The sequence below is a fragment of the Pocillopora verrucosa genome, chromosome 9, assembly GCF_036669915.1.
Source record: "Pocillopora verrucosa isolate sample1 chromosome 9, ASM3666991v2, whole genome shotgun sequence".
Lineage (NCBI taxonomy): Eukaryota > Metazoa > Cnidaria > Anthozoa > Scleractinia > Pocilloporidae > Pocillopora > Pocillopora verrucosa.
Window position 1 is genome coordinate 22617937 of NC_089320.1, and position 20996 is coordinate 22638932.

Genomic DNA, 20996 nt, shown 5'->3' on the forward strand with positions numbered 1-20996 from the left:
TGGCTCTGCTACTTTTATCGTTTTCACCGCGCATTGAACTAATTACGAAGGTAAACTAGCCCCAGACTTCTAATTCCGTATCGTTTTCTGTACCTCTTAGCTACGGAGATTCCATTATGGAGTATGCTTACGTTTCCTGCATACCTCTCCGTTTCAACAATATCGGAAGTCTCTTGTGTGGTTGATAAGGAAGGAATAAAGGTTGTCGATCAACTAAATATTGTAGAAACAACTCGGTATAAATTAATTTTAATTCTACAGGTCTGCCGGTTGAATTTTTAAGTCAATTTGTTTGATTTATAGAATGCAGTACCACTTTATTTTCATTTGGCAGGTCTCGATGATCAACGAGCTTCGGTGTTTCGTGTCTTAAACTGATAGAAATAAAAAAACAATCACAGCAAAACGAACGAACATAGGAAAAAAACATAAAGGCACTACCGTCAGGTAAGAGGCATTTAAGCCTATATAAAAGTACAAGCGACTCCATCTGGGGGAGGGGCCGTGGCGTCATGTTAAGTCTTCCCTATCAGGCTTGTCTTGTCAAGAAGATTACTCTTTGGCTTTACCGTAAATTCTGATCACTTAACCACGTCACTAATGAAAGATCGCGCGGCACGCGGAGCACGCGAGGGAAAATGTCGCGCTCGCTAGGAAGCCAAGAAACCTCAAGCTATGGTATCAATTGCACAGCCTATTAATAGCCACTTTCTCCCATATTAGTACCAATACTCCTCTTATCAGCTTTTGCAGATGATATTGAACGGCTAGGTGGAAAACGAGGAGTGCGGAGTCTGGAAAACGAGGAGCGTGGAAAATGTGGAGTGTAGAAAATGCGGAGCAAGGATAACCTATTATTCCATAATATTCTTTGATTGTGTTATGTCCGTAATTACAGGTACGCAAATAATTACTACTGCTTTTAGTCCCTTCGGCCTCGCCCATCAAACATCCATCGAGGGCGAAAAAGAAGCCTTTGAACATTTCTTGCCCGTGTTTCCACAATCCTCATTTTCCGCACTCCGCACTCCGCACTCCGCACTCCACACTCCGCACTCCGCACTCCGCACTCCGCACTCCGCACTCCTCGTTTTCCACCTAACCGAACAAAACCAAAATAAGAAACTTAAAATAGCAAGGTCAGGATAACGATGAATGATAATGATGAAAAATACAAGGAGAAAAAAGAGGAAGGAAAAAATATGAACACAACTGATCAGATGTCGACGCAATAACACTACTATGCACTGCATTGAACCGAATGTAACTGTGTCATTCTTCACTCAGAAAAGGATTTCAACATACATACATTGCCTGACTACAAGTACAGAGATTTACGCTATTATTTTTTTTTAAGCCCTGGTTAATATGGAAATATTTAGCCATGTACTGATACATTCAAAATACTTTCGGGCTGTAAAAATTGATGGAATTTAGCGAGCCGATTATCGCCGAAAGATTTATCGTATCTTTAATTAGCCATCTGAAGAAAAATGGTCACAAATGAGACAGGAACATTCCAGAAAAGATTAAATAAATCTCCCTACCGCATTAAAAAGTTATTTGCAGTTAAACTATCATATTAATCCGGGTAAGCATCATATTTTGCTGCGTTTTTTCCAAAATGTCTTCAAAGACACAAAAACATGTCCGACTTTCCTTTCCAACAAATTACTTGTCCCTGCTTTGATCAAATCTCCTGCGCAATGTATCTGTTCTTAGAATAGAGATCCTGGGAATAACTTGGGGAAAGTATTTAAATATTCGCTGACTGGAGACCCCATGCCCTGCAAATTAATTCCTTTCGTGAAGAAAATTAAAATAACATCAATGCTAACAAATCAATTTCCTCATATCAAACTCATGGGGTACAAATAGTCTTAACATGAACATAGTGACCACGCCCACTTCAACGCCTCACTCAAATCGAGTGTAATTTTCGAATGTTTTACCATCGTGCAGATTCTCTACGGAAAAAGCACTCAATGTACCTCTGAAATATTAAACTATAATATTGTGGCTTTCTATTTCGCTAATTTTCTTACTTGAAGGTAAAGTTTTTCCCTCGTCACTTTTACTTTTTCTCCGAGCGGTTGCGTGAAATTAACAAGGCGTTTTTGATCAAAACACGACCGAGCGAAGGGTCTCGGGCGATATCTCTTTCACGCAGGCGTAAATTAAAAATGTACCGCCAGAATCTAAAAGGGGAACAAATTTCCTTTGTTTGATATTTAAAGTGTCGAACAAAAAGCAGATTTACCCCCGTCAAATGACGTTTCAAAACAGCTGTATCGTCCTCCTTTTGATTTTTTCCTGTTTTGTCGGGCGTGAAAGCAGTAGGAGAGGGATCGGGAATCTCAGAAAGCGCTTCGGGAATTAGATGGGCAGACCACCAAAATGAAAAGAAAAAAAATACGTGTATGAATATAATATATCCTACAAAAACGTCAAATAGGAAATAAATAGCAATCATCAAAGCTGAGATACAGTGCATGAATGAAGAATTCAAAATTCAGTCATATCTTAATTTTTGGTTCTATTTCAGTTTTGATGATTGTTATTTATTTCTTATTGGTATAATTGCTTTCTTAAAACGAATTCAAACGAAAAAAATTGTCTTGGGATGATGAGTTGAAAAACCGATATCATGTCTGACGGAGCAAAAAAAGAAAAAAAAAGAAAAACCAAGTTAAAAGTAAATTGTAAACTATACTTTATGTACGTGTCGGCTTATAATATACATCTGCCACAGGGGACGAAACATTCATCCTTTTTCTCTTCTTTCTCCCAGACCTAAAGGGTTTGTCTTTCGAGCTAAAATACGGGACAAATATATCCTATAATTCACTTTCTCGTTTGATGGGTAATTTTTTCCCTCCAGTCGAGTGGATCCGTTTCCCATTTTCATTTATTTTACATGCTGAACTATATATATGGCCGGCTGGGAGGTCAATAGCCTCGGCCAGCATTTTCAAAACCTTGGTCACAGTTTTTCAACATACGGACCGACCCTTAGCCGGTAAATAAAAGGCTTTTTTTTAAAAACTTAACGAAATTCTTTCCGAAAGAACCCGAATGATTTAGGGCTGTAAATACGGCAAGATCTTCCATAAACTGAACAATTTTTGAGCGAGTAAATGGTAGTTAAAATAGAGTTGACGCATATTAAAGAGTGATGCTTCACTGAAGCATTTTCATTTGCGTAATGATAAAGGTGATCTATTTCATAGGTACTGAGATTTACCCACAAAAATCGTAGTGAATAAAATTCGTACTGATTCTAAATGTAGCCAATCAGGAGTACGAACGACAAAATTTCACCGTGAAAAATTATCGTTCGTCCAATCAGCAACGCGAACGACGAAATTTCACTAATGATGAATGAACGTACTGAAGAGAACGTCATGCGATAGCCGTTGCACAAAACGCGCGCGCTTTGAAAAATGGCCGAGGGAAGGTTCGCTTCTGTTTACTCAGTTGAAGAATTCATTTTAGAACACGAAAACAAAAATACCGCTCAAAAAACTGAGAGAGATGTAAGATTGCTTGAAAGATTTTTGAAAACGAAGGACGAAGACAGGAAAATTGAAGATATTCCAGCGGCTGAGTTGAATGAATTCATTAGCGAATTTATTATCTCCGTACGCACTTAAGATGGCAACGAGTACGTGCCAACTTCGCTTCGAAGTTTAATGGCCAGCTTCGAACGAAATTTGAAGAAAAAGGGCTATTCTGCCAGCATAATCAATCATAATCAAGGTAAGCTTAAGTGTTATGAACTTTATGCACTTTTATTTACTTGTTGTTGAGAAATTTTTAAACTACTTTTTACGCTTTTCATCGCCCCATTTGAGCTATTTGTCTACCAAAGACAACACGAAAAAACCTCAGCACCTATGAAATAAACACATTACAGCATGGAAAATGCTTTGTACGATTTTCATTCCCTCGTTGATACGTATCAGAAAACTCACTCGTTCGCCGCGCTCACTCGTTCGTTTTCTAATACTACACAACTCGTGAATAAAAATCGTACGCGCGCATTTTCCATGAAGTAATCCCTTTTTGCAAGGCTTCTAAACAAACTTTGAAACATTTTATACGTATCTGTCGATCACAATCTGACACCTGTCAATTATATAGCGCGTAAGAAAAGAAAAAAGAGCGCATGTTCCCTTTTGAAAAACAACGAAACTAGTTTGGTAAGGACTGTTACCACAATGTTTTCTTCAAAAACAGTCCATGATATTACGGAAAGTATTATTCACTCTCATCGATGATTAATTCATGTACAGAGATTTACCTCTGTTCGTTAAGTAAACAGCGAGGAAAGAAATTGTAAGTACATTCAAATTTTTTATTTTTAAGTTGTGACAGTTTGCTTGTTTGTTTGCTGCAATGACGTGTGTAAATCTGGTCTTCCCTCCACAAAAACTAAATTCGAACGATACACTCCAATGAGACACAAGGGGATTTACTGCGGCCTTTTCTCGTTGAATTCCGTCAGTTTCTGTTGTGCAATTTACGGTACAAATGTCTAAATTGAACGGACTTAGAAAGACTCACCGAGAGCGTATATTTGTTGTAGAACTGGAATTAAAACTTCGCTCGCCCTTTTACTACGAACAAATTGTTTGAGAAAATTCAGATATCAAATGAATGAAAGTTCCATCGATTAGTTCAACTGTAACCAAATACCTCACGTTTTAACTTTCTATGTACTTTTTGTGAACGATTATAATTAATTGCAAACGATTTTTAGGCCGCTTGTCAATTAACGTAATTAATGACATTATCGCTTACAATACAAAGAAGTCATTCTGAAACCAATATTTTTCTGTCAACCAAAGTGATTAGAGAGAGAGAAAAGAGAGGATTCATAAGTTATTTATCGGCTTGAGGTAGTGACCGACGTCTTTGCCTAAAAATACTGCTTAGCCGGTAAAACGAGATATATTTATGAAAAGTGGCAACGAATGTAGAGATTTACTCGACGACTCACGAAAGCGATACCGTTGCCCGTAGGCAGAGATAAGAAAATACTGACTGGGTAAAAAACCAATCAGATTGTGGAATTCGTTACCGTGCCCTCTGAAAAAAAAATATTTAGTCTTATTGTAGGCGTCACTAAAATCTGACATGGAGAACGAAGAATGGGAACGGGGAACGGTTCTAGTAACAACCGCCTATTGTTTTCAAACTATGTGACATCATTATCACTAGGGAATTCGCTCCATTTCCTGTTTCCGTTTGTGAATGTTACCAACAATGCAATAGCGTTGAGTATCTCTAAGATAATCACACGGAGTATCACACTCTGTTATCAAAGTCTTTAGTTTCCTAGAGAAATTAAGAGCGAGGTCTTTTCTAAATTACCGTAGAGGTCTTACCAACAACGTATTGGACATTTTCCGTATTTAGATAAGATGTTCAGCTGAGTCATAGTAATGCTGGGAGATCATGGAATTCTCGGCACCTTTCCTCGCCACTTACTGGCCATACATTGCCTCAATTTTGGTTGGCATCATCCTTTCTCACTTTGTTAAAAGAAGTTTCCAGCCACAGAGCCCTGGCTACACAGTGGATGTAGATCCCTTGGAAGACAACGAACACGCCATCATACCTCCTGCCAATCCACTTAACAATCAACTTATTGGTGAAGGCAATGCCCCTCACATAGCATATCCCTGGTTTGACGATCGTTTGGAGGAGGCTCAAATGAAAAAAACATCAGCTGAGTTCTACGAGAAGATGAACCATCGACGATCAGTCCGAAAAATTAGCGACGAGGACATACCAATTGAAGTTGTTGAAAATCTCATCAGAACTGCAGGTATTAAAATGAAATTTGACCCTTATAGAAGGCATGAAAGCTCAACTGTAGCAATAATGTTCGCTTAAGAAAACTCTGGTGGCCTTTCAAAGGCGAAGCAAAGTGTTCTCTCTACTGAACTTTTGGCAAAGCAAAGACTTCTTGGTGGAGTTGTAGCCTGCTTGTGGTTGTGGGCTGACAGTATGTCATGCTAATAATAGTAGGTCACATCGCCCCCAAAACCAAGTCACCCAAAATCAAGTGTAGGCATTTCCCCCATCCCTTTCAAGACTGATCATGTCACCCTACCGTAGAACAACTGAAGTATCCCATCCTTATTTCTTAACCCTTTAAACCCAAAGAGTCACCAGCATCTCATTTCTCCTTTCAATAATGCTGCTAAATCATTCACTAAAAGATCATCAGAATAAAGGAAATGCTTTCCAAGTTAAGAAGCTTTGATCTTCAAATGAATTCTCCTTGTCAGTACTAAAAGAAACATACAGAGTAGAGTATAGAGAATATGGGTACTGATGTTAGTGTGTGAAGGGTTCATCTTAGGTCAACTTTATTTAACCATGGTTAATCCCTCAGGAATTACAAGTTATGAATATAAATATACATACCAGCACTAAGTCTACCTTATACAACATTGTACTTCTGCCTTTGCCAAAGAATAAAAAAGAATGGAAAAAAAAAACCTGATTTTTGAGGATGCTGTGCTGCAGATGTGATAAACACATTTTAATATGAATTTATCAGATACTCGAAAGTCATTGAAAATAAACAATTCAGCCACTCCGGAAGTTATTGCATGGTGTTGAATCAAAAACTATTTCCTCTAAATCAAACTTTTGTTATGGTGAAAAAAAATCCAACAGGTTAAGTTTTATTGTTATGATCATTGTTGAGCATTCTTTACCTATCGTAATAAGTTTCTGTCTTTAACGCTGAATCAACGTCACAGAGACCCCCTGTTTTTGGCATTTTTTACAGATAACATATTTATTGTAAATGAGAAAGAACTTCTCTTCAATCTTAAGAGATATTATCAAATCAAACCTAGTTGCCATGATGACTTGGAACAAGGAGGGCCAGAAAAGACTTTTCACCTGCAAAGTCCTGAACCTTTTTAAAACAATTTATTATTTAATCAAGACTCATAATTATTTGCTTCCAGAGAAAGACTGTTCCCCACTTTTGCGTAAAGGCCGACTCATCCATCCAAGGTGAAAACTGTTCAGCCTTAATTCACTCTGTGTCACAAATCTGTGTTTTCAGGAACCTCTCCTAGTGGAGCCCATACAGAGCCTTGGACCTTTGTAGTAGTGAAAGACAAATCTTTAAAGGCCACAATTCGAGAAATTGTGGAAGAAGAGGAAAAACTAAATTATGCCAAGAGAATGGGAGAAAAGTGGGTGAAGGATCTGGAGTTTGCGAAGACAACTTGGGATAAGCCGTACCTGAACAGTGCACCATATCTCATTCTTATTTTCAAACAGGTGTATGGATTTAATGAGGATGGAAGCAAGAAGACACATTACTACAATGAAATGAGTGTGTGCATCTCTGTTGGCCTTCTTCTTGCAGCCATCCAAGTAAGATGAGGGACTTATTCAGGGGGAGGGACTTTACAGGGACTTATTCCAAGGAGGCTTTTCCTTAGGTATTAGCAACCTGTGCAGCATGATTGACAGTATCATTGTTGGGTCTGTGAAATTGAGTATAAGCCTGTAAGAGGTGTCTGATTGAGGCTGAAAAAAAAAACCATATTTTTAATCTGAAATAGCACAAGGGTTGCATACAGTAATTTTGCCATAGACCCTTACTGACAACTTCTGAGAGTACCTTTCCTCCACCCCCCTCCAACCCCTCCTTTCCCAACCTAGGGTCGTGGATCTGTTTGCTTTGTGGAGGAAAGGATACAATTTTAAACTTACGGCAGTTGTAATCAATTCATTTTGACCTTCTCATTGATTAAGCAAGTCCCCCTTACAACCAACTTTATCATTATCAGAATGCAGGTTTAGTCACAGTGACTTCCACACCCATGAATGCAGGACCAAGATTGCGAGATTTGCTTGGAAGGAAAGTAAATGAAAAGCTGTTATTGCTGCTTCCAATTGGTTACCCAGCTAGTGATGCAACAGTTCCAGACATAAAAAGGAAACCACTTCAAGATATTATGGTTTTGAAGTAGAAAGATGGTGATGTGCAATTATTACATTTGTAGTTACTGCCAATGGTTCTTCCCTCCCCTTGAGGAAGAGTCTCACAAAAATACAACTCTCAAGACAGCTTTTTTTGTTTTTATTGATGTATATTTAGAAAATGCTCTAATCCTGTAGAGTTCTTGAAATTGTTTTAAATGGCCATCTGTAATTCATTAAACAGTTCCCACTTAAAACACATTGTATCTTTTAAAGGCAAATCACAACAAAAGGTACTCTACATGCAAAGCAAGGTTCTTGCCTTTTAACCCTATCTCTACCAAGACATAACTGTAAGTTCTCTCCACTGTCTGTTATACATTCCTTTTATTTTCTCTCAGAGAATATACTGTTTAGTCAAACAGAATCTCTGTGCTAATTTTCTTTTGGATTTCTACTTTTCCTATCATTCACTTTTTATTCTGAAAAAGTATGGTTGTAAGAAGAAGTTGCTTTGTGGTCAGTGGTGGGAGTGAAATGGTTAAATTGTTGATGAAGTAGTAGAGTTAAATGGCAATCCTTGGCAAGACTCTTATACCTTTATCCTTTTTAGTCAATTGGTGATAGGAAACATGAATTGTTGAAAAAGAATAAATTGATTATAGCCTACAACTGTTGCCACAAATTGTGGGCTGAATGGTTTTTGAAAGCAATATCTTGTGGAATTCATAAAAATGTTAATGTTATGTAGTATTTAGTTTTAGTGACCTGTCATTAGCAAGTGTGGGCATCCTTAAACTATCCACTGACACATCACATGTAAATTGAAAAGTGGTGCTATATTAAAGTTTCTCAAATAAGTATTAGGTAAATGTCTGTTTGTCTTTATCCGTATGGATGTAGCACAGATGTATTTCTGGAGTAATACTTGTTGTAAAAAAATCTTCCTCTGATAGTTGTTTGAATTTTTTTTATTTACTGAAAATAGTTACAATAAAGAAATATCAGAGATTTCCTAAATATATTTTTCATAAAAAGTTAACTTCAACACATACATCATATAGTTTTGTCACCAAAATAGACATTCACATCTTGTGAAGAAAATTTGATCTACTTTTACAGTAAATTATTTTCTAAGTAACTTTTTCCATATTAGGATTACCACATGGGTGAATACCCTGATTTGCTGCCACAAAAGTGAGTAACAAGGCTGCCAAGCGCTATTCACCTCCCCCTCCATAAACAGTAGAAGCACGAGAAATGGACCAAGGAAACGGACAGGAAGACATTTGTACGTTTTTTTTATTCAAATATATTTTTGTTTTCTCCTTTAGTGAACGTCTGGATTATTACCGTAAAGGTCTGGTACCATTTCAATAACTTTGTTTCCTTTTATATTTATATTTTTTTATCCGACCTATCTTCCCCTTTGCCTTTTGCACTTCTTTCCTACATTCTTTCATTTAGTTTCTTCGGTCTTTCAGTTCTTTTTCACAAAAAAGAGGTTGGTATTTCTCAAGTTCCTGCTACTTTCCATCCCAACAGATATCGATACTGGTGCTGTAGATGGTAGACAAATCAGGAAACGATCAAGGAGACCATTATTATTTGCCACTAGCTTTAGCATTACGTACCTCAGGAAAGGATGTGGTTGCGTAAAACAAGAAAGAGCCAAAGCTGCGGAGGGAACCCCAACCCTTTTGTTTGTATTTCCTTTCGTTTCATACCAGTGAGAACCGTCGTAACACTGTAATAATCGTTTCATCGCCGGAGCCGAGGCACTCGTCTTGAATTCGACTACCTCCTTGAACCATTCTTGATATTCATCGATGGCACACAACGCTGCGCGATTTTTACTTCGCAAAAAGAACTTAAATAAACCTTCCTAGCTGGCATCATCAAGAAGCAATTCACCACCGACTTTTTCTTCTCCCTTAAACGCTTTAAAGTACCACCAATGGCACAACAGTGGAAAGTATGCAATGGCAAGTAACATCCCCAGGGAGGAGAGGGATCACAAACTCTTTTCTCCGTTCGTTTTCGAGAGGGAACACATGTACTCTCGGCAACGTATGTCTCAACTACCATGTGTTTGGATACCAGCCGATCACACATTTAAAGTGTCTGCGAACATTGGCACATGGAATCAAGGAGTTTGGGTCAAGCAGTGTGACTCACTTTTCCCGTTTTAAATGAAAAAAAGCAAGTTCTTGCTTGGTGATTGGCGAGAGGTACCTCGTTTGAAAGAGTGAAGAACATGATTCATAACCTGAAGAGGAGATTGGACTACAACGGTGTCAAAGTGCAATCGATTTGTATAGAGAGCTGCTGCAAAGATTTATCGTATCTCTAATTAGCCATTTGAAGAAAAATGGTCACATATAAGACAGAAACATTCCAGAAAAGATTAAGTAAATCTCCTCTACCGCATTAAAAAGTTATTTGCAGTTATCATAATAATGCGGGTAAGTATCATATTTTGCTGTTTTTTTTCCAAAATATCTTCAAAAGACATAAAAACATGTCCGGCTTTCCTTTCCAACATTCTAAGAACAGATACATTGCGCAGGAGATTTGACTAAAACAGGGACAAGCTATTTGAGTTTGTCTACTCTAACTTTAATCAAATCTCCTGCGCAATGTATCTGTTCTTAGAATAGAGATCCTGGGAATAACTTGGGGAAAGTATTTAAATATTTGCTGACTGGAGACCCCATGCCCTGCAAATTAATCCCTTTGGTGAAAAAAAAAATAAGAATAACATCAATGCTAACAAATCAATTTCCTTCTCATTGAAAATAGGTTATGCCGAAAAAGTAGGTTCAAGTGGGTATTTATTTATTTATTTATTTCATACAATTCAATGACAATAAACAAAATCATCATCACAGTCTAAAAAAGAGTCATAGACCTCATACAAAGGCAGACCACATAAAAGAAAAGAAAAAATACATGTTTAAATATAATGTATCCTACAAAAACTTCAAATAAGAAATAAATAACAATCATCAAAACTGAGATACAGACATGAATGAAGAATTGAAATTCAGTCATATCTTAATTTTTGGTTCTATTTCAGTTTTGATGATTGTTATTTATTTCTTATTGGTATAATTGCTGTTTGAAAACAAATTCAAACGAAAATCAAAGTGCTCTGTGAGCAAACTCGTGAATTGACACATGATTTTTTGGATTTCGTCTAATGTTATCTGGTTTAGGGAATTTTGTGGTTGATTGTCATATCTAGAGTACGAGCAGTAGTTTGGTGTTCGTAGCAAAGAAACAAAGTAACGTTGGGATAAGAAGGCATTACAATTGAAATGATCATGCTATTACATTTGACAAGGGTGGATGATGTCAAGTGTTTTAAACGTATATCATTTTTGTTTCTGGTTTTGTCTTCAAAAGAAAAGGTTGGAAGTAAATGTGGGTGAAAAGTGAAATTTTCTGTTTATCATTGTAAATATTAGAAAACCAAGGCAATACTGTCTTAATGAAAACATTAACGATTCCCTCTTTATCAAATGAGACAAACGGGAACGAGTTTTGAGTGATATAACTAAGCCCAGACTGCCACCGTCATTTTGGATCTCCGCCTGGGTAGATTTTAGTCACGTACTAGGCAACGTATAATCAGGAACAAGATAGAATTTCATTTCAGGCCTATTTATCAATTTTGTGGGGTATAACTTTCGCATTTTAGTACGTAATATTTATTTTGAATCTTCAAATTGTCTTGAAACTTAAAAGAAAATTGTTCTTTAAAAATTCACTAAAAATCGGTAGCTAAAATTGTTTGTTTAGGTGTTATTTGATTTTCGTGATAACTTGTAATTTCGTCAGTCGCCGACATCTTTTGTTGCTTCACACAGGAAAAACACACGATACGAAACGTAATGATCGATTTTTTCCTCAATCTCACGCCATAACAGAAAAAGCTTTTGAACATCTGTAAACTCCGAGCGCTTCGCAGTAAGTGATATTTTCAATGAATCTTCAGATTGTTTTCAAGTTCAAGGATTGTAAATTACAATTTTATGAAAAACGAAGGTTGTTCTGTTATTTCAGTGTGAATCCTTGCTTGCCTGCCAGTCGCTGGCGCCACTTGTTGAAACTAAAACGAAAAAAAACTCTTTTAAGATAATCATTGGCTTCTTTTTCACGCCACCACTATTCTTAGCGACAAAGGTCGCCATTTCGTTTGTTTATTGCTCGCCAAAAACCATCAAATGCACTCAAAAGCCTAAAATCGAAAAAAAGGTTACGGGAATCGATTAATCGAGCGAGTGTCATTTTCCACATCATATCTACAACCCGCTCTTGTGCATGCGCGCAATTCACGAGTTAAAAATTAGCTTGAGATGAATTGAAAAACCGATATCATGTCTGACAGGGCAAAAAAAAGAAGAAAAACCAAGTTTAAAGTAAATTTTAAACTATACTTGTACGTGTCGGCTTGGGATCAGTGTATCAGTTTCCCATTTTTATTTATTTTACATACTGAAGTGTTTAGTCTTATTGTGGGCGTCACTAAAATCTGACATGGAGAACGAAGAACAAGGAACGGGAACAGGGAACGGGAAAGGAACGGTTCTAGTAACAACCGCTTATTGTTTTCAAACTATTTATGTGTTTCTCCGTTCATTTCCTGTCTCCGTTTGTGAATATCGTGAACAAATTACCAACAATGCAGTCGCGTTGAAGATCTCGAAGATAACCACGCGGAGTATCACGCCCAGAACTGAGGCCTTCTCAACTAATGCACAGGTTTATCCTCAAGACTTAATAAATCCATTATGTGTGTTCTATTATCGAAGTCTTTAGTTTCTTAGAGAAATTCAGACCGAGGTTTTTCCCAAATTATCTTAGAAGTCTTACTGACCATCTCGACCATTTACTGGTGTTCCTGTGCACATACCTTCCTTAGAAGTTTTCCGTACTCAGTTAAGATATTTAGCTGAGTCATAGTAATGCTGGGAGATCATGGAATTCTCGGCACCTTTCCTCGCCACTTACTGGCCGTACATTGCCTCAATTTTGGTTGGCGTCATCCTTTCTCACTTTGTTAAAAGAAGTTTCCAGCCGCAGAGCCCTGGCTACACAGTAGATGTAGATCCCTCGGAAGACAACGAACACGCCGCCATACCTCCTGCCGATCCACTTACCTATCGGCCGATTGGTGAGGGCAATGCCCCTAACATAGCATATCCCTGGTTCGACGATCGCTTGGAGGAGGATCAAATGAAAAAAACATCGGCGGAGTTCTACGAGAAGATGAACCGTCGACGATCGGTCCGAAAAATTAGCGACGAGGACGTGCCTATTGAAGTCGTTGAAAATCTCATCAGAACTGCAGGTATTTAAGGGACATGAAAGCTCAACTGTAACAATGCTGTTCACTCAAGAAAACTCCAGGGGCCTTTCAAGGGCGAAGCAAAGTGTTCTCTCTACTGAATTTTTTAACAAATTACTATTGAATTTACTCTACTGAAATTTTGGCAAAGCGAGGACTTCTTGGTGGAGGTGTATCCTGCTGGTGGGTGTGGGGGGGGGGGGGGGGGCTGATAGTCTGTCATGCTAATAATAGTAGGTCACATGGCCCCCAAAACCAAGTTACCCAAAATTAAATGTAGGCATGTCCCCCATCCCTCCCATGACTGATCAAGCCACCCTACCATAGAATAACTGAAGTATCCCATCCTTATTTCTTAACCCTTTAAACCTTGACCAGCATCTCATTTCTCCTTTCAATAGTACTGCTAAATCATTCACTTAAAGATCATCAGAATAAAGGAAATGCTTTCCAACTTAAGAAGCTTTGATCTTCAAATGAATTCTATTTGTCAGTACTAAAAGAAACATACAGAGTAGAGTATAGAGAATATGGATACTGATGTTAGTGTGTGAAGGGTTCATCTTAGTCAACTTTATTTAACCATGGTTAATCTCTCAGGAATTACAAGTTATGAATATAAATATACATACCAGCACTAAGTCTACCTTATACAACATTGTACTTCTGCCTTTGCCAAAGAATAAAAAAGAATGAAAAAAAAAAAACAAACTGATTTTCAAGGATGCTGTGCCACAGATGTGATAAACTCATTGTAATATGAATTTATCAGATACTCAAAAGTCATTGAAAATAAACAATTCAGCCACTCCGGAAGTTATTGCATGGTGTTGAATCAAAAACTATTTCCTCTAAATCAAACTTTTGTTATGGTGAAAAAAAATCCAACAGGTTTAGTTTTATTGTTATGATCATCGTTGAGCATTCTTTATCTATCGTGGTAAGTTTCCGTCTTAACTCTGGATCAACATCACAGAGGCCCCCCCGTTTTTGAAAATTTCACAAGTAACATATTTATTGTAAATGAGAAAGAACTTCTCTTCAATCTTAAGAGATATTATCAAATCAAACCTAGTTGCCATGATGACTTGGAACAAGGAGGGCCAGAAAAGACTTTTCACCTGCAAAGTCCTGAACCTTTTTAAAATAATTTATTATTTAATCAAGACTCATAATTATTTGCTTCCAGAGAAAAACCCATCCCCACTTTTGCGTAATGGCTGACTCATCCATCCAAGGTGAAAACTGTTCAGTCCTAGTTCACTCTGTGTCACAAATCTGTGTTTTCAGGAACCTCTCCCAGTGGAGCCCATATGGAGCCTTGGACCTTTGTAGTAGTGAAGGACAAATCTTTAAAGGCCACAATCCAAGAAATCGTGGAAGAAGAGGAAAAACTAAATTATGCCAAGAGAATGGGAGAAAAGTGGGTGAAGGATCTGGAGTTTGCGAAGACAACTTGGTCTAAGCTGTACCTGAACAGTGCGCCATATCTCATTCTTATTTTCAAACAGGTGTATGGATTTACTGAGGATGGAAGCAAGAAGACACATTACTACAATGAAATGAGTGTGTGCATCTCTGTTGGCCTTCTTCTTGCAGCCATCCAAGTAAGATGAGGGACTTATTCAGGGGGAGGGACTTTACAGGGACTTATTCCAGGGAGGCTTTTCCTTAGGTATTAGCAACCTGTGCAGCATGATTGACAGTATCATTGTTGGGTTTGTGAAATCAAGTATAAGCCTGTAAGTGGTGTCTGATTGAGGGTGAAAAAAATAACCACATTTTCAATCTGAAACAGCACAAGGGTTGCATACAGTAGTTTTGCCATAGACCCTTGCTGACAACTTCCAAGAGTACCTTTCCTCCCCCCCCCCTCCTCCCACACAACCCCTCCTTACCCAACCTAGGGTCATGGATCTGTTTGCTTTGTGGAGGAAAGGATACAATTTTAAACTTAGGGCAGTTGTAATCAATTCATTTTGACCTTCTCATTGATTAAGCAAGTCCCCCTTTACAACCAAATTTATCATTATCAGAATGCAGGTTTAGTCACAGTGACTTCCACACCCATGAATGCGGGACCAAGATTGCGAGATTTGCTTGGAAGGAAAGTAAATGAAAAGCTGTTATTGCTGCTTCCAATTGGTTACCCAGCTAGCGATGCAACAGTTCCAGACATAAAAAGGAAACCACTTCAAGATATTATGGTTTTGAAGTAGAGAGATGATGATGTGCAATTATCACATTTGTAGTTAACGCCAATGGTTCTTCCCTCCCCTTGGGGAAGATTCTTGCAAAAATACAACTCTTAAGACAACTTTTTTTCGTTTTTATTGATGTATATTTAGAAAATGCTCTAACCCTGTAGAGTTTTTGAAATTGTTTTAAATGCATGGCCATCTGTAATTCATTAAACACTTCCCACTTAAAACACATTGTATCTTTTAAAGGCAAATCATGACAAGAGGTACTCTACATGCAAAGCAAGGTTCTTGCCATTTAACCCTATCTCTACCAAGATATAACTGTAAGTTCTCTCCACTATCTGTTATACATTCCTTTTATTTTCTCTCAGAGAATATACCATTTAATCACACAGTATCTCTGTGCTAATTTTCGTTTGGATTTCTACTTTTCCTATCATTCACTTTTTATTCTGAAAAAGTATGGTTGTAAGGAGAAATTGCTTTTAGTCAGTCATGGGAGTGAAATGGTTAAATTGTTGATAAAGTAGTATTAATAGTTAAAATTATGGCAATCCTTGGCAAGACTCTAAAACCTTTATCCTTTTTAGTCAATTAGCTATAGGGAACATGAATTGTTGAAAAAAAAAAATACAAAATTGATTATGGCCTACAACTGTTGCCACAAATCATGGGCTGAACTGTATTTGAAGGCAATATCTTGTAGAATTCATAAAAATATTAATGTTATGTAGCATTAAGTTTTAGTGACCTGTCATTAGCAAGTGTGGACGTCCTTAAACTATCCTCTGACACATCACATGTATATTGAATAGTAGTGCTATATGAAAAGTTTCTCAAATAAGTATTATGGTAAATGTCAGGTAGTCTTTATCCATATGGATGTAGCACAGATGTACTGCTAGAGTAATACTTCTTGTAAAAAATCTACCTCTGATAGTTGTTAGAATTTTTTTATTGACAGAAAATAGTTACAATAAAGAAATATCGTAGAGATTTCCTAAATATACTTTTCAAAGAAAGTTAACTCTAACACATCCATCATATATTTTTGTCACCAAAATAGACATTCACTTCTCGTGGAGAAAATTTGATTTACTTTTACAATAAATTATTTTCTAAGTAACTTATTCCTTATTAGGATTTATTACCACATGGGTGAATACTCAGCCCTGATTTGCTGCCACAAAAGTGATTAGGAAGGCTACCAAGTGCTATTCACCTCCCCCCCTTTGAGATGAAGAAATGAAATAATTGTGCTTCCAGAGATTCATTTCCAACTATTTTTTTCATTTACTAAAAGTAATGCACTAATTTTTTGCTTTTTTGTGTAGTAAATATAAATAATCCAGTAATCCAACTTGGTGTTCCTGAAAGTGGTGGATAAGTATGTCTCCACTTTGCCATTCAATAAATATCCACCACTATTCATCCCACTCTGGTGAAATATACTTTCACACTTGTGAACCAATGACTGTGTGAGCTGATTTTCATGAGTGCAAAGTCACAGGGGGCAATTCCTTCATTCAGCAGTTCACTGATGAATAATCAACAGTGGTATTAAGATGCCCATTCAAGCAATCAGTTTCTCTATTTATGGAATGCTGACGAATGATTGGTTGTCCTATTGTCCCATCAACATCATAAGTTGCCTGAAGTGAGTTGGAGCGTTTCACTCCAGTTGGAGATCTTGAGTCAAAACATAGTGTACAACACTGGAAACAGCGACGAAACTTACCAAAACATTTTTCAGTAAAAAAGCAAAATAGAAGAAAGTTTGCAAATCCAGGGGCATTATCTCCAATACCCTATAACAACAACAATTACAAGAAAGTAAGCATAAAAAATCAGTAAAGGTAAATACATTGGGAACATATGCATAGCATGATTGCAATATTCACAATTTGCTTATCATAACTACATAGTTCCATAAACAAGAACTCAGGATGTAAATTAAATTGTTGCACATTGCAAGTATGACTGGAAAATAAAAAAATACTAACTGTAAGGAGTTTTTTAAATAAAACCATTACAAACCCTAACTGAGGTAATTTCTATCTGTTTCTCACTAATTCTTAATCCCAATTTCGCTCACCTGTAGAATGAGCAGCCAAAATGGTGACTCATGGTGTGAAATCATCAGGAGAAATCTTATAGTTCCCCAAACACGCAACAACACAAATAATAAGGGAACACAAATCAGTTTCCTTTCTGCCTTCTGAGCTTGTGCCACTGTACTTTCAGTGAATACTCTGTTTTTCTCATGAAGCTAAGGAGACAATCCATGCATTTGTTGTTTTATATTGAAGTATTCTTAAAGTTTTAAGGATAGTTATATATTAAGATCTACAAATATCATACAGCCATTCATATCATATTGATCTTTTCCTAGATCCACCCAACTACTAAACTAAGAAAAATACATAATAACTGTAAGTTAACACCCCCTCAACCCCAATGTCTGATATGCACTCTAATTTTTGAGCAGGTTTCAAAGTTTTTTGTCCCCACTGGAATTTATGAAAGAAGCATTCCACAAACATACTAACCACAGCCAACCAAAGAGTAATGTTACCAAACTTGCAAAACAATGCAAAAAAAAAGTAAGCCTAAGAAGAGAAAAACACACTGCTTGCACTCAAGTGCCTCAACCCCTCACTCTGAATACATCATGATCCTAATCAACGCTTGCAGTCTGTGTCTGTTGCTCTTGCAGCAATAAGGAGTAACCTTTTGACCCCTAAGAGTGACCAGCATCAAGTCAAGTCAAATCTATTGTGCATATACAATGAGGAAAATCTCACCAACTAGTTTGCAGGTATAACACGGAAAGTTAAAGTAAAAAGAACTAAATTGAGATAATATTGTCTATAACTAAGATGATATAAGATTCAAATAGTATCTCAGCAATATTGGGGACACCAACAAAGGCAAAAGCTGGCATTTAATAATCAAGCAGTACTACCAAGGTCTGGAAGGGTATTTTCGAATCCAGGATTTGACCAAAATACAGTGTGGGATTCAGGAAAATGCAAAATATCTTGACAGGACTCAGGATTTGACTGCTCCCCAGGAAGTGGAATTTGCCAAAATTAGAGTACAGGATGCAGGATTTTTTGGCCTATCTGTTGGGAATTTGGTATAGTGCCATGAACCGAATAAACGTTCTAGTGGTGAAAGTAAATCAAACAGGTGAGCACTTGGTGTGTAAGTGGTGTCTCCTTTCAAACCAAATAATAGAGTGCATGTACCTGGTCAGTAGTTATCTAATTGAAACTGTCAAGAAATCACCAGACCCTGGACCCTGAGACAACAAAGGGTATTTTTTTTCCAACCGGATACCAGGAAAGTGCACTTGGTGTAATAGCATATCAGTTATAATGACTAAATATAACTCTTTCTCAAGCTCTTTACATGACTTCACAACTGTTATCCTGAGCAGTTGAGAGGATTGTTTTTAACAATAAGACCACAAGATATGGTGAATACTGATACCAATGCTGATACTCCCATGACCAACACTCAGCTCAACTCAGTCAAAGTTTTGTTGTCATTTTTTGCAGCCACTGATGAGTCAGACATGTCTTCTAGTGCCATAAGTACTGAGACAATCCACAAAAAAATTTAATATCCCATTAAGTGAAGAACAGAGAGAGCTATAGAGATTTAAGATCCATTTAAAAAACCTTTACTGGTCTAGAGGATATTGCACAGAGTTAAGGTCTTGGAGAAAACCCTGAGGGCACCATTGCTGTTCACATGCTCCACAATCACAGGAGCCAATCTAAATCTTACATTCATTTCCTTTTGCCTTTTTCAATGTATTCGTGGGAAAGAAAAACAGGATTCACAATGATGATAAAAGAACGTACAGGAAATGGGACTCTAGTAAAAAATGAGCAGGAATTCTGGATCAAAGCCCCCCCTTCCAGACCCTGTACTACTTCAACCTCATAAATACTACAGTGGAACCTGTATGAAGTGGTACCATATTCAGCGGTCACCCTGTATAATGCAGTTGGTTGTCAAAGTCCTGAATTTGTTTTTCCTAAAACACTGTAATTTTCACCTCTGTCCAGTGGTCACCTCTATGAAGTAGTCTTGGTCACCCTTTATTCAATCCCAACAGCCTGTTTGTATTGTCTTTCACCTGTATTGAACGGTCACTTAGGCTGGAATTTCAAGTATAATTTAATCCATCTTTATCTCCCTAAATAAGTGTTTGAAGTATTTTTGCAACTTGAGCAACTTAAGTGGTCAATTGTGGCATAAAATGGTGTTTTTATTCTGTGGAGCTGGTATTGATTGGTCAATCTGTATTAAGCAGTGACCTAACCATTCCCAATGGGTGACCACTTGATACAGGTTCGACAGTATTTCATACTACAATATTGATAGTTCATTTTAACCCTTGAACTCCCAAAAGGGATTAGCATGTAACTTCTCCTCATAATATCCATCATTATGCAGCAAAAATGCTATGAGAAGACCTACACTAGGTAGAAGTTGTTATTGTGCTCTAACACCAAATTCTTGTAGCTCGTTTACAAGGAAATGTTTAGCAGCTACCAGAGGAGGATTTATTTCTTGAAAGTTTAAGGGTTAAATGGCTTGAGTTCATTGCAATTAATAGCAAAATAACCTTACCTCCTTCTTCATATTTCGTTTGACTAAGGCATAAAGTACAACTATTGCACAAAATGCCATTATTTCCCATAATTTTCCTGCCAACAGCATCCATTCGATTTGCTCGTGCCAGTTCAACTTTATGTTGATCCAACACCATCCTGCTGAGACTTTGTTGCCGTTGTCTCCCAGTTTATGAGTCGACGCTGCGACAGTCACAATTATTGCTGGTATTCCCCAGCCAAACACGTGAAATAAGTACAACAAACGCTCAGCTAGTCGGGAATTCTTCCAGCAAACAGAAATGTACAGATACAACGCCATAGAAACTGTCCAGAAGAAAGAACACAGCACAGAAAAAGTTCCGATGATACTTTGGACGAAACAGACCTCTTTGTTTTCAGTTCCTGACAACCAAAAATTTGCTATAGCAGCGATTGTTGCAACACATGTGAGAAAGTCTGCGATAGAGATGTAAACCAGAATTCTCCTTGACGTAGTTCGAATGTCCTTCCATAGAAAGAAAGAGACGATGATGAAAAGCGTACCAAAAAGAGACAGAACTGTAGTTATTGTCGCCAAGATTTCGTTCTCCTCCATCGCAGCGCTGATACAACAATCTCTACGTAGCCTTCGACTGTGGCGTAACAGAACTTATTACGGAAAGTGAAGCATTGTACGATTTCACACACAATAGAAATTTGATACTGAGATTGCGTCACGTATCTAGTACGCTACGACGTGAGCTGTGACGGAGGGGGTGTGTTGAGGGGTAACACGAGGGGGCGTACTAATTCCAGAGTCGTTTGTCACCGATAATTTTTCATTTTTCTTTTCGCTAATTTTGCTGC

General features: G+C 37.5%; 3 protein-coding genes across 3 annotated transcripts; 2 read left to right on the top strand and 1 right to left on the bottom strand.

The window, feature by feature from the left end:
- Positions 1 to 5266: 5266 nt before the first annotated feature.
- On the top strand, positions 5267 to 8823 carry LOC131783793 (iodotyrosine deiodinase-like). The gene is made up of 3 exons (XM_066172058.1): positions 5267 to 5833; positions 7094 to 7410; positions 7830 to 8823. The coding sequence occupies exons 1-3, from the start codon at positions 5461 to 5463 to the stop codon at positions 8010 to 8012; spliced, it is 873 nt and encodes a 290-aa protein (XP_066028155.1). The 5' UTR covers positions 5267 to 5460; the 3' UTR covers positions 8013 to 8823.
- A 3224-nt stretch (positions 8824 to 12047) lies between these two features.
- On the top strand, positions 12048 to 16524 carry LOC131783784 (iodotyrosine deiodinase-like). The gene is made up of 3 exons (XM_059100548.2): positions 12048 to 13318; positions 14606 to 14922; positions 15352 to 16524. The coding sequence occupies exons 1-3, from the start codon at positions 12946 to 12948 to the stop codon at positions 15532 to 15534; spliced, it is 873 nt and encodes a 290-aa protein (XP_058956531.2). The 5' UTR covers positions 12048 to 12945; the 3' UTR covers positions 15535 to 16524.
- LOC131783783 (G-protein coupled receptor 157-like) lies at positions 15629 to 20849 on the bottom strand. The gene is made up of 3 exons (XM_059100546.2): positions 20167 to 20849; positions 17615 to 17788; positions 15629 to 17327 (listed from the first exon to the last, which is right to left on the bottom strand). Exons 1-3 carry the CDS (start codon positions 20743 to 20745, stop codon positions 17046 to 17048), a joined length of 1035 nt encoding a protein of 344 aa, XP_058956529.2. The 5' UTR covers positions 20746 to 20849; the 3' UTR covers positions 15629 to 17045.
- Between the last annotated feature and the right edge of the window lie 147 nt (positions 20850 to 20996).

Bases quoted from the DNA above. Each gene is read 5' to 3' on its own strand.
- LOC131783793 (XM_066172058.1), top strand. From the start codon at position 5,461: ATGGAATTCTCGGCACCTTTCCTCGCCACTTACTGGCCATACATTGCC. The intron at 5,834-7,093 runs GTATTAAAATGA...CTGTGTTTTCAG, and splicing joins AAATCTCATCAGAACTGCAG to GAACCTCTCCTAGTGGAGCC. The intron at 7,411-7,829 runs GTAAGATGAGGG...TATCATTATCAG, and splicing joins TTCTTCTTGCAGCCATCCAA to AATGCAGGTTTAGTCACAGT.
- LOC131783784 (XM_059100548.2), top strand. From the start codon at position 12,946: ATGGAATTCTCGGCACCTTTCCTCGCCACTTACTGGCCGTACATTGCC. The intron at 13,319-14,605 runs GTATTTAAGGGA...CTGTGTTTTCAG, and splicing joins AAATCTCATCAGAACTGCAG to GAACCTCTCCCAGTGGAGCC. The intron at 14,923-15,351 runs GTAAGATGAGGG...TATCATTATCAG, and splicing joins TTCTTCTTGCAGCCATCCAA to AATGCAGGTTTAGTCACAGT.
- LOC131783783 (XM_059100546.2), bottom strand. From the start codon at position 20,745: ATGGAGGAGAACGAAATCTTGGCGACAATAACTACAGTTCTGTCTCTT. The intron at 17,789-20,166 runs GTAAGGTTATTT...TTGTCTCCTTAG, and splicing joins AACGAAATATGAAGAAGGAG to CTTCATGAGAAAAACAGAGT. The intron at 17,328-17,614 runs GTGAGCGAAATT...TTGTTGTTATAG, and splicing joins TTTGGCTGCTCATTCTACAG to GGTATTGGAGATAATGCCCC.